Below are 13875 nucleotides of genomic sequence, written 5' to 3' on the forward strand. Positions count from 1 at the left end.
AGTTGAGTCTGGGAGGCCCCTAAAGCTCTCCTAATTTTTTCTTACCTTCATCAGTTCCTGAAGTTTGGGGTCACTGCGTGAGTTTGGATCCACCATTGTCCTCACTTCGTTCTCCTCTATAAAAAGAAAAGGAATTGAGTGGGGGTGGCTACAGTTGAGGGCACGGAGCTCCTCCAAAGAGACAAGAGAGAGGCAGGTTACCCAGCATGGTGTCCTCAGGGTCCAGTTCGAAGGGAATGGGGCTGAGAGGCAGGTTGATGGCGTTCATTCCCTCCTCCTGAAGCTCCGACACTGGAAGACAAAAAAAAGAGCCTGGTCACATTCCAGCTGATGGTTGGGGGTGGGAGGATGGGTCGATCTCTGCAATTCATGTGTGATGTTGATACTGAGGGGAAAAACCCACTAAGTTTAGATGGCAGCTGTCACTCAGCCTGTGAGCCATCATGGTGGCTCCCGGCTAAAAGAACCTAATTATCCTCTTATTCTCCCTTCTTCTGTCTGTCACCTCCTTCGCTTTCCTGAGACCTAAGAAGGTCTCCCTACCTCTCAGAAAAGATTTCAGGAGAAACAGGTTCTTCTTAGGTCTCTGCCTTTTGCTTCCTGCCCTCTCTCCAGGGCTTGCTGTCAGGGGCATAGTGAGAGCTAGGAACTGCTGGCTGGTGACCGAGGTCACCAATTTCAGGCTACATTTATATAGTGAGCCTTTCCATCTTCAGTTCCACCCTCGGGGCCTCTCTCCTGGCCTGGGTTCCCTAGGACATTCTTCTGCTCATACCTGGCACCAAACCCACAGGCTGAGCAGGATGGTCCCAGTTCCAGCCTCCTCCCTGGGCTCTGGCTGTCAGCACTGGGGAGTGGTGGGACACCCCATTTGTCTAACCCTGTCTCCTCAGCTAGGAAAGAAGAGTGCCACACTCACCAGGAAGATCTTTTTAGACTTCCAATCCTAGAAATCTACAATTCCATTTCCTTCAAGAGACATTCACAAGGGTCCGTGACCACTAACGACACACCATGGAGCCTGGGTAAAAAACCCAATTCCCACCACCAAACCCATTGTGCAATGAGCATTTGCTGAGTGCTGACCTTGGTTACCCTCTCCCCCTCAAACGCTGTGACTTACATCCCTTACTTTGTGCCAATTAAGCACAGAAAGACCATTTTCTCCGAAGGCTTTGGGCACCAAGAGGTTCTTAAGGAGCTGATTCGGCCGCTGCCATCAACTTTAATGAAAGCCACAGCCCATCTTTCCATTTTATTTTTTTTTATTGACTCTGGCCTCCCTGATTGCCAGCATAGACTTGTAAGAATGCTTAAGCACAAGGCAGCCCTTTACAAAGAGTTCTTTCCCATCAGCAAACTCACTGATGGCTGCCGCTGGACCGGGAATGAGCCCCCAGCAAATAGAGTAAAACAGACCCTACCTTAAAGGGACACTCACATTAGGAAGCTGGTGTTTAGCCCCTCAACGTGGGCCCTTGAGGTTGACATGGGACTTTCCCCGGTCACTGTCTTTGACTCTCCAAGTTCTAGACTCTCATCATTCCAGAATCCTCCTCCTCAATACCCGGCATAAAAAATACAGGTGACACCTGTATTAAAGCTTCCATGATTCTAGAAATATAGGATTTCATTTGTTTTTTGGCTAAGTACAACTGCTTCCGTCTCTAATTTCTTCTAACACCTCTAGATCTAGCAGTTTGTGCTCTTCTCCAGGCTGTTTCTCACAGAGAAGCACAGCTTTCATCACTGGACAGGCATTGCCAGGCATGTGACGGGCAGTGGCAGTAAAGTCATGTTTAAATATAGCGGCAAGGGCTGGCTGCGAAGGAACCTGAGGCTGCTCTGGACCTTCTCTCCTCTAGCTACCCTCTCCCCTCGGTCTTCACTATCTTACATAGTACACTCACTAACCACCTGTGCTACTTAAGGTTCTTTTCCTTTTCTTTTTTGCATTGCTGAGGATGAAACACAGGGCCTTGTGCATGCTAGCCAAACACTTTACCACTGAGCCACATCCCCAGATTATTCTATTTTTATATTCAGTTTCTTAGCTGTACCATCCCCCTTTGTTTTTTTTTTTTTTTTTGGTACCAGGGATTAAACCCAAGGGTGCTCAACCATATCCGAGCCCTTTTTAAAATATTTATTTAGATACAGGATCTCACTGAATTGCTTAGGGCCTAAGTTGCTGAGGCTGGCTTTGAACTCACAATCTTCCTGCCTTAGTCTCCCAAGTCACTGGGATTACAGGTGTGTGCCACCACATCCAGCTGTACCCACCCCATTTTAAGTGCTCAACAGTCCACACATGGTTGGTGCTACTCTCCTGGACAGCATAGATGAGAACGTTTACAATATCACAGGAAGTTCAACAGGATGGTGAGGTCCTAGGGGATCATTTTATGCAATGATGAGGATGTCCATATTTATTTCTCCAGTCCAGGCCTGACCCCCTCATGGCTTAGGAACCTAATTGCTCACTCCATGTCTCTTCTTAGTCTCAACAGAGATCTCAAATTTAGACATCCACGTCCAAACTAGCAATTTTCAACATCCTTACACCACCATATAGCACATAAACAGCCTGTTCCTCCCCTACTTAATACTCTTTGGTAGATGGCACCACGGTTTACACAATGGCTGGAGCCAAGACATTGTTGTTTACCTTCTCCTTGTTGCTCACCTGTTGCCTCTAATACATTGGCAGGTTTTCCAGGCTCCACCTTCCAACCGGGACCTGGTTCCAGCCATTCCTCACCATCTCCCCCACCACCCTCCTGGTTCAAGCCATAGTTATATTCCATCTGGATCACCAGAACCACCTTCTACCAGCCCGTTACTTTCCTCTTGCATCTCCCCATCCCCATCTACTCGTCACAGAGCTGCCAGAATGTTCTCTAAAAATGTAAATAGAACTGTGTCCTTCTCCTGCTGAGAACTTTTCTGTGGCTTTTCATCATACTCAGAATAAATCCCAACTCTTTACCAAGACTTACAAGACCCCCTCATCAGCCCTCGCCTGCCCTCTCATGTCTCATTTTCTTCACAGAACCCATTACAGTCTGAAATTATTATTATGGACACGTCTGTCACCTACTTTTCCCACAGCAGAATGTGAGTCGGGCAAGGACTGGCACTTTTCCTCTTGTGTTCACTATTAGATTTCCAAAGAGGTCACAAAATGGTTAGGAGCCAGGCAAGATTCAAATCCAGGACCTTCCCCTTACTAGCTCTATGACTTTGGCCAAGTTCATCAGCCTCTTGTGCCTTGCTTTCCTCATCTGCAAAATGGGAGGGAGAATAATACTGTCCACCTTGTTGGGTTGCTGGGAAGATTAAATGAGTTAACATGTACTCAGAAGAGTGCCTGGTAAGAGCCATGTAAACACATGCTGCTGTTATTATTACTTAAAATAATGACTCAAGCATAGTAGGTACTCAAGAAATATTTGCTGGGTAAATAATCAAAAGTGTCAAGACCACCCACCCTTCACCTGCACTGGCAGAATTTACCAAAGTAGTTTATGGGGTGGGAAGGATTTCACCCTTTCCCCAGGAAAAAAAAGTCACTTCTAGATTTCAGCCTACACTGTGTTCGTGTGCACGTATGGGTGTATATTTCTGGGCAGCATTTCCAGCTTACATTTTGCAAAGGAAGAAAAGCTGCATCTGTCCCAAGACTGTTTTGCAGCCAGAGTCGGTCTGTAAACATGCAGGTATTAAACATCTCGAAAATGTGTCTAGAAAAGCAATATTCACAGCCAGGTCTCCTAAAGGTGGGTCTAACGGGATCTCCTTTTACATGAAGATCATTATTAAGAATGTCTTCAGATGAAAAATCATAGCCAGAGCCCCGCCTCGCCCTGCCTCTTTAATTCAGTCTCACAGACACAGCAAACCCAAGAAGAAAGGCTGAGATATGTTTGCAATTGGAAATGTTTTTTTTTTTTTTCAGGAAATGATTTGGTACAAGAACATCATTCCCATTCCATTAACTGCTGACTCGGAGCCAACTGTTTGTAAAAGTGAATATGCAAACTGCCCAGTTCAGGCCTGGTCCCCGCCTCATGGGGCCCTATTAGTGGCCACTTTGCCAAAACAGCCTGCCTGCTTTGGAGGTTTCGTTTCTATTAAACCAGAGCAGGGCCCAGCAGAAGCCCCGTGCCAATCCCTGCACTCGGAAAACAAAGAGCCGCGATTGAATTTTCTCGGCACAGAATACAAATATGATGTTTACCCCCTGAACCTCCTCTAACAATCTAAAACTAGGTCTGAATGCTCAGCCTTCAGGGTCTCGCAGCACCATTAGTCATAACTTAATAAACAGCTTAAATGCTCAGCTCAAGGTCGGGCTCGGGAAGGCAGGGAGATTGCCTCAACCCCCAAAGTGGTCGCCCTGAGAAACAGGGCTTTTATTTTCTGGGAAGTGCAGCCTGATGAGCGGTCCAGCTGCCCATCACAAAGTACATGGATAGGTTTTGGAGTCTGAAAGAGCTGTATTCAAATCCTGCTTCTGTTTTTATCAGCCCCAGGACCTATGTGGCTTTACCTCCCTGAAATTCAGAGAAAGAATTTTTTTTAATATTTATTTTTTAGTTTTTGGTGGACACAACATCTTTATTTTATTTTTATGGGGTGCTGAGGATCGAACCCAGCTCCCCGTGCATGCCAGGCGAGCGCGCTACCACTTGAGCCACATCCCCAGGCCCCCTGAAATTCAGTATAAATCAATTCCCTCTATAACAAAAGAATAGCTGGTTTCCTCCTCAATCTTTATTTTCCTCTATTGAAAGAAATCTCATTTGTTCCGCATGCACCCCTCCATCCTATGCTCCACGGTGAGATCCTGACTGCTTTAAAGTAATGGTGGTCATCTCAATCCATGTGGAAGTGACTGGCTCCAGCCTTGTCATATGAAACAATTCCTGTTAATAAGTGGTGGGGATTTCTAGGAGCTCTTAGGAGTAATGTTCCTCTATAGTAAAGAGAGGCCCAAGGAAGAGAAGGCATCATTCCCCTCTACATCAGGAAGTTATGACTGGATTTGATGCAGCTATTTTGTACCACGAGGTAAGTTAGGTCGAGGAGAAAGCTAATATGCTGAAGTTGGCAGAGGATAAAGGAAGGAGGAAGAGGTCTATTCCTATGTACTTGCAGATACTCTTGAGTCACCCCAGTTCTGTATGTCTTGTTATCAGAGGTAAAATAAATTCCTTTATTGTTTAACCCAGAAAAGTAGGTGTTTTCTGAGGCTTGAAGCCCAACCGCCCTAACTGCTACATGAGGACACAAGGGTTATGAAGTTGACGGGTAAACAGAATAAGCTGGCAATTAAAAGTAGTCCCCTGTCCTTTATTTTTCCCAGGAGGAACAGAGTACTATAGGATTTCTTGTATTCCAGACTATGTCCAAAGATTCAACACCAGGAGGAAAAAAAAGGGTGGATGAAAGAATGGACAAAGGCTTCTAAAGGTTAAAAAAAAATAAAAAAGTCCATTTATACAAACCCTGCAAGTTCATTCATTCAACCAATAAATAGTGCTGAGGCAGACCCCATGCCTCCCCAGCATGGGGATGCAGCTGGAACGCTGGCCGTGATCCTGCCTCCATCTGCTCACAGGTGGTGGGAGAGGCAGGCCTGTGCACACGTGAGTGCATGCTGCACTTGGAGGGGACAGAGGGAAGCTAGAGGGCCGGGGTAGCTCAGATGGAATGAGGCTAATTTTGGATAAGGAAGACTGGGAGGGATTCCCAGAAAGGGCAACATTTTGAGTTGGACCTTAAAACATGTAAATTTTCATCCAACACAGGTGCACCATGAAAGGCACCTCTGTGTAAAAAGAGCAAGACATGGGAAAACAGGCAGGTGCTGAGAGTGTGGTGAGTACATTTGAGCACAGGGGATCTAGGGCGTGGGTGGGGGAAGGGGAAGGATTGAGGGGCAGATCGCAGGGAGGATTCAGAGTTAAGATCTTGAATTCAATCATGATAAGAAAATAAAACAATGCTCAAAAACTAGAAATAATATGTAATTATAGCAAGGTTGCAGGATATAAGGTTAATATACAAAAGTCATCTACTCCCTATTTATTAATAATGAGTGATTGGAATTGAAAGTTAAAAGCAGATTATTTGTAGTAGGAAAAAAATGTAATTCTTAGGTATAAATCTAATAAAATATGTACAGAATTGATTCGCAAAGGATAAGAAAACCCTGGTGAAAGATCAAGGAAGATCTAGATAAGTGGAAAGATATTCAATGGCCGTGAATTAGAAGACTTAAATATTATTAAGAAGTGAATTCTTTTAAACTTCATGTGCAGATCTGATGCAATTTTAGTTAAACATCTAATAGTAAGCTATTTTGTGGATATCCACAAGCTGATTCTAAAGTTTACAAGGAAAAGCCACACAAAGTTGCCAACACATTCTTAAAAGGTAACAAAGTTGGAGAATTGATACTACCAGGCTTCAAGGCTACTACAGATCCATGATGAATCAAAGCAGCATGGTATGGATGTAAGAAGAGACAGATAAGTCAATGGATTGTGGGAGAAAACTCAGAAACAGATCCACCGCACACACACACACACACAGTTAACTCATCTTTGACAAAGGCACAAAGGCAGTTCAATGCAGAAGTGACAGTATTTTCAATAAAGGGTGCTGGAACAACTAGATGTCCATAGGCAGAAATCAACCTAGACACTTTGTCAGACCATATGCCTTTCCTGAAACTTTAGACCTAAGTATAAAACACAACACTATAAAATCCCTAAAAAAATAAATAAATAAAAAATAAGGAAAGAACCTATATGACCTAGGGCTTGGCAATGAGTCTTTAGATACAAAAAGGAAAATCTATAAAAGAAATATTGATAAATCAGACTTTATTAAAACTTTCTACTTTGTGAAAGGCACAGAGAGAAGGACTGAGAGAAAATATTTGCAAGACACCTATCTGGTTCAACTTGGACACAAAATATACAAAGAACTCTTAGAACTGAGTAAGAAAAGAACAACCAAACCAAAAAATGGGCAAAAGATCTAAACATACATGTCACCCAAGATGATGTCCAGTTGGCAAATATGCATGTCCATTCTCTCATCATCATCTGTCATTAGGTAATGACAAAACAAAAAAGAGATATCACCACACACCTATTAGAATGGTTAAAATAAAAAACTGACCATACTAAATGCTGACGAGGAAATGAAACAATAGAAACTCTCAGCTATTGCTGGTGAGAATATAAAACAGTTGCTCCAGAATACAGTTTGGTACTTTCTTGCAAAGCTTTAATCTTACCATCTAAGCCAGCAATTGTGCTTCTAGGTATTTATCTGACTGATTTGAAAATATTTTCACACAAAGCCCTGCAAGTGAATACTTATAGCAGCTTTATTCATAATCACCAAAATTGGAAGCAACCAAGATATCTTTCAATAGATGAATGGATAAACTGTAGTATATTCACCTGATGAAATATTCAGTTGATGAAAAGAAATGATCTATAAATCTATGAAGAGACATGGAAGAAACTTAACTGCATATTCCTATGTCACAAAGGTTGGTCGGGAAAGATTATGTAATGTATGATTCAATCATATGGCATTCTGGAAAAAAAGTAAAAAGGTTCATGGTTTCCAGGGAATTGGGAGAAAAGTTGAATAGGCAAAGTATAGAAATTTTTTTTTTTATGGTGGCAAAACTGTCCAGAATGATTCTGTGTGGTGAATACCTGAGATTATGCATCTGTTATCCCAATGAACTTCATAGCACAAGGAACAAACCTAAATGTGAGCAAATTTAAAACTCATTCAGAAGGCTGAGGGATGCAAAGATGGAAATCAGATTGTGGTAATAAAATTTAACTATCTGACAAATGTATGTGACTGCCTCTCTGTAGAGGGTGAGGGAATTGTGCTGACCTCTTTGAAATAAATGAGTAGAATCTATAAAGCCTAAAGGCAAAAGGACCTGCACCTAAACACTGACCTCCAATTGATAAAGTCATTTCCCATGTACACTGGAATTGAACAGCTAAATAAATGGATGGTGGATTGCAGGAGTCAGGTTTCTGAGAGTTAGAGTGAGAAGTTACAGTGGGGAAGGCTGGGATGATCCATGTGAGAATGGATTAGAGTTGGAGACATCAGTAAGAACTCAAGTCTAGTCTAATATAGATACACATGATTCTTTTTTTTTTTTTTGAGAGAGAGAAAGAGAATTTTAATATATATTTTTTAGTTTTCAGTGAACACAACATCTTTGTTTGTATGTGGTGCTGAGGATCGAACCCGGGCCGCATGCATGCCAGGCGAGTGCGCTACCGCTTGAGCCACATCCCCAGCCCAATACACATGATTCTTCTTGTATGCTCTGGCTGTGTTGGTGGAGAGGACCTAAAAGAAATGACACCTACTAGCATTGAACAAAACTGGAGCCCAGATCTTGGTTTCTAGTCTTATTCTCCAACAAAAGGAGACATTCTCTTTGGGTAAATGGCTAATTCTAAGACTGGAAATGTACAAGATGAGCCTGGAGCCAGTCAGATGTACAGAAAGAAAAAGAAAGAGGGATGTCAAAGGGACATAAGAGTTGACTGAAAGAGACAGTGAAATTTGGATCAATTTGAGCAACAAAACAAAGTCGTGTCGGATTACAGTTCATATTATAAGGTAAATATCCATGAATCCATAAATGAATGAATAAATGAATACACAATGGAGAAGAGACCAATATTTTGCGAAGGATTCTAGAAAATTTATGTAGATACTCTGCACTCAAAAGGGGAATGAAACTCCCCACTCCTTGAGAGTGGGTTCTGCATTCACAATAGCCAAGTTATGGAACCACCCCAGCTGTCCATCAACAGATGAGCAGATAAAGAAAATGTGCTACAACACGAGACCTTAAATTATACTACAGAGCTATAGTAACAAAAGCAGCATGATGTTGGCATCAAAACAGACATAAAGACCAATGGAACAAAATAGAAGACATGGAGACAAACCCACATAAATACAGTTACTTAGTACAGTACCTAGTACCTTACAGTACTAGACAAAGGCACCATAAACATACATTGGAGAAAAGATAGCCTCTTCAACAAATGGTGCTGAGGAAACTGGAAATCTATATGTAGCAGAAATTTAACCCCTATCTTTCACCTGCACAAAACTCAACTCAAAGTAGATCACAAACCTAGATATTAAACCAGAGACCTTGTATCTACTAGAAGAAAATGTTGGCCCAACTCTCCATAATGTCAGCTTGAAAACCAAATTCCTCGATAAGACTCCTAAAGTGAAAGAAGTAAAATCAAGAATCAATAAATGTGATAGTATCAAACTAAAATTCTTCTTCACAGCAAAGGAAACAATCAAGAACGTGAAGAGAGAACCTACAGAATGGGAGAAAATCTTTGCCACCTGCACCTTAGATACAGCATTAATCTCCAAAATACATAAAAAACCTCAAAAACTTAACATCATAAAAACAAATAACCCAATCAATAAATGGGCAAAGGAACTGAACAGACACTTCACAGAAGAAGAAATACGGAATGGTCAATAAATACATGAAAAAAATGTTCAACATCTCTAGCAATTAGAGATTGCTAGAGATGTTCCAGTCAGAATGGCAATTATCAAGAATACAAGTAACAATAAATGTTGGTGAGAATGTGAGGAAAAAGATATACTCATATGTTGCTGGTAGGATGCAAATTGGTGCAACCATTCTGGAAAGCAGTATGGAGATTCCTCAGAAAACTTGGAATGGAATCATCATTTGACCCAGTTATCACAATCCCCAGTATATACCCAAAGGACTTAAAATCATCACACTACAGTGACACAGCCATATCAATGTTCCTAAGCAGCTCAATTCACAATAGCTAAGCTATGGAACCATTTTCCTAGGTACTCTTCAGTAGAAGAATGTATGAAGAAAATGTGGTACATAAACACAATGGGATATTACTCAGCCATAAAGAAGAATGAAATTATGGCACTTGCCAGTAAGTAGATGGAAGTGGAAACTATAATGCTAAGTAAAATAAGCCAATTCCTGAAAACCAAAGGCCAAATGTTCTTTCTGATATACGGAAGCTAACACACAATAAGGCAGGTGGGTGGGGAGAATAGAAGTTCATTGTATTAAACAAAATGGAATAAAGGGAAAGGAGGGAGACAGGAACAGGAATTGGACATAACTTTACTATGTCCATATATGAATACACAACCAGTAAAACTCCATATCACATTCAACCTCAAGAATGGGCTCTAATTAGAGTAAGTTATACTCCATCTATGAATAATATGTCAAAATACATTCTACTGTCATGTGTATCTAAAATGAACAATTAAAAAAATTTTAAAAATTTCTTAAATGACCAAAAGGGAGAGAAAAATGTGGTATATAGACATAATGGGGTTTTATTCAATCATAAAGAAGAATGAAGTTTGTGGTTTGCAGGAAAATGGATGGAACTAGAGAACATCATACTAAGTGAGATAATCAGGCTAAGAGCATCCAGGGCTGTATGTTTTCTCTCATACACACAATGAAGGGGAAAAGGGGAGGGGGATCTCATGAAGATAGAAGCAAGACCCATAAAGTAGAAGAAGGGGATCTGGAAAGGAATGAAATATATGAAAAAAAATGTTCAACATCTCTAGCAACATGATGAATTTATGCTACGTGCATGTTCACATATATCATAATAAATCCCACTACTGTGTGTTATTATAATGCACCAATAAGAAAGGAACAGGCAGTGCGTGATGACTTCCTTTTCAGAATAATGCGTGAAAAGGAGGGAAAACAGCATGACTTCATGGTGGAGAAACTTGACAAACACTACCTCGGCCAGGTGATCAAGGTCCACGGTCATTCAGCGTGCTGACCTTGTGTACCCGTCAGAGGATGTGATGAAAATGGCACTTTACCTCAGTGGTCTTCCTTCCCGAAAGCCTAATCACGAGAAAAACAGACAAATCCCAGCAGGAGAGGACCCTAAAAGGTTCTTGACCTACATTTTGCAAGACTCTCAAGGTTATCAAGAATAAGTCTGAGAAACTGCCACAGGCCGCCAAGGGACACCTAAGAAGATATGATGGCAAAATAGAATGTGGGATCCTAGAGCAGGAAGACCACATTAGGTAAAAACTAAAAACACCTGAATCAGTTATGGGCTTTGGTTAGTAATCATGTATCTATTCTTTCCAACATATATAAACCTTTGTGCACCCTACACCGAACACGGTAATATATCTATCTTCATGGTCATTAATTGTAATGGACATACTATACCACTCTAAGATGTTAACAAGTGGGGAAACTGGGTGTAGGTTCTATGGAAACTGTACTGTCTTTGCCATTTTTCTTAAGTCTAAAACCATATGGTAAAACTAGCGTTCTTTAAAAAAAAATCAACTTGAATTTGCTCTTTGGCAAAAAATATATAGTGTTCACAATGGAGGGATTAGGTAGAGGGAAACATGTGATTTTATGGGACACAGGCTTCCCCCCATCACCGGGGAGACCATGGTAGTTTACCCATCACTAGCTGATGCTGTAGGAGCACTTGGATGGGAAACAAAACACAGAGAGCTTTGCAAAGCCCAGCAGTGCTAGCTGTACTCATTCCCAAATGAGAACCCAGCTTTTCCAGGAAGAAAGTACACAGTTGTCTCTTTGAAAAATTGCTTCCAGAGCTGAAAGGAGAAGAGAGAGCTTCCTCCTAACTTAAAGATGCTTGGCAGGATCCTTTCTATTTTCTTAGAGGGGGGGTCTGACCCCACTAGGAAAAACCATCCCTGAAGGTTCGGTGGTCTCTCCGATGGTTTCCTCTGGGAGTTCTCTATACCCATGGTCCCTGATGGGGGTCTCTATGCCAGGGGCTTTTGAATTGGTTTTGTATTGCTGTAGAAGCCGGCTGTCAGAACTCTGATGGCTTAAAATGATACAGACACGATTATCCTTATGGATCTAGAGGTCAGAAGTGCGATATGGGTCTCACCAGGCTAAAGTCGAGGTGTCAGCAGGGCTGTGTTCCTCTCTGCAGGCTTTAGGGGAGAATTCATGTTCTTTCCTTTTCTGGCTTCTACAGGTCACCCACATTTCTTGGCTTGCGGTTCCCTTCCACCATCTTCCAAGCCAGCATCAGGGGGAAGGTGTCGAGTCCTTCTCACTCGTTCTCCCTTCTGCCTCCCGCCTCACCTTCAAGTCCCCTCTGATCTCACTAGGCCCACGTGGATAGCCCAGGATCACCTCCCTATTCTAGGGTCAGCTGCTTAGCAACAAGAATTCTGCCTGCAACCCTTACTCCCCTTGGACGTATAAGGTAGCATTCACAGGTTCTAGGGTTTAGGACGTGGATATCTTGGGGGGGGGGAGGGCATTATGCTGCCAACAATAGCTTTTTCCGTTGAGGGCACAGGTTCTGTTCTTAACACCCTTCTCTACAACATGTGGCTTCACTTTTCCTCCATGTGAGATGGCCAAAAGAAAACGCAGATCCCAACCCCACCGGCTCGGTCCCCGAAACAAGGACGTTTTATTGCTTTTAATGAAATAGATACTTGCTTCAGCAGCCATAATTGATGGCTTGGGAGCCAGTCCTGCACAGCCTCAGCAAACTTCCAGTGTCTTGCCACATTCTGCTGTACCTGACACAGCTGTTCAGGCACCAGGGTGTCACCCCAGCCTTTGGAACGCAGCCAAAATATATACATATATTTAAAAAAAAAGGAAAAGGAGAGGCTGGTGTTGTGAATGGGAACTGACAGGAGGATCTATACTCAGAGTCCTAGAGCTTCCATCAGAGTCTGTACTTTAGATGGTTTTATAGTCTCTGCAGAGTGGATGTTTGCCAAGCAAACGGCCCCTGGGCTAATTCACTGTTCAGCCAAGCACATGTTACAGCTGCCCTCCAATAGCTAGTAAGCGTGGAGAAAGATGGACGCACCATTGGCTGGCTCCAGGCAGTTACAATAATCTGAACGGAAATGTTAGTTGAGGTCTCCAGCAAGCCATGGGAGTTATGTTTAAACACTACCCAGGCACATAGTCTAGGGGGACAAGATGTCACAGGGCACAAGAGACACTGGAGCAGGTGCTCCACCTCGGGCCTTTATCTTTGGGTACCGCCTGAGTAAGTTTTCTTTCTTATCTCATTCTCTGAGGCTCTTTGACCACATCCATGTCCTTCTTATTATTAATCCTGAATAGCCAGTCCTTTATCTTTGCAGTGGCTCCATGCTACTTAAAAAGCACCACATTAACTACAAGTCCACTTGAATTCCCAAGTGATACCCTCCGTGGGAATCAATAGCTCTGAGAGTGCTGGTAAGCAAACATGGCACAGTTGGGTTCTGATTGGGTCAGTTTGCAGGTGGGCTAATTCTGGATTTGTCTAAACATCAGTCAGTGGCTTATCCTGAAGGAGCACTCTTTTTTGGAAACTCTTGTGTGAATAAAGACGGTGGTAGTCAGAGAGCACCAAAGGTTATTTCCATTGGATCGGGCATGTAGATGTCATGTACACACACACACACACACATACACACACACACACACACACACACACACATTTAATCTTCATAACAATTCCATAAGAATGTACAATTATCCCTATTTTACGGAGGAGAAAAATAAGGCCCAGAGAAGTCATAAAACCTGATAGAGGCTACACAGTTAGAAAGTAGAGCTGAAACTGGATCCCAGGCCAGCTGGCACGACAGTTCCTATCCTTAACACTATACTGTGCTCCCTAGTTTTATAGAACACTTTTCATTTTTATATAAAAACATACAGTTCACTTGGTGAGGTAGATGAAATGCTCCTTGAACACAATCTGTACC

At 42.3% G+C, this 13875-nt stretch overlaps 1 protein-coding gene across 2 annotated transcripts in view; it reads right to left on the bottom strand.

Annotated features, from left to right (window-relative positions):
* Parva (parvin alpha) overlaps window positions 1-13875 on the bottom strand; it is a 152094-nt gene that overhangs the window by 55037 nt on the left and 83182 nt on the right. For both annotated transcript variants that reach the window (XM_005326791.5, XM_040284732.2), the window contains exons 2-3: window positions 202-291; window positions 46-116 (exon numbers count right to left, since the gene is read on the bottom strand). In XM_005326791.5, coding sequence (XP_005326848.3) covers window positions 46-116; window positions 202-291 — 161 coding nt within the window. The remainder of the gene's footprint in view (window positions 1-45; window positions 117-201; window positions 292-13875) is intronic.

The sequence above is a fragment of the Ictidomys tridecemlineatus genome, chromosome 4, assembly GCF_052094955.1.
Source record: "Ictidomys tridecemlineatus isolate mIctTri1 chromosome 4, mIctTri1.hap1, whole genome shotgun sequence".
In the NCBI taxonomy this organism is placed as follows: domain Eukaryota; kingdom Metazoa; phylum Chordata; class Mammalia; order Rodentia; family Sciuridae; genus Ictidomys; species Ictidomys tridecemlineatus.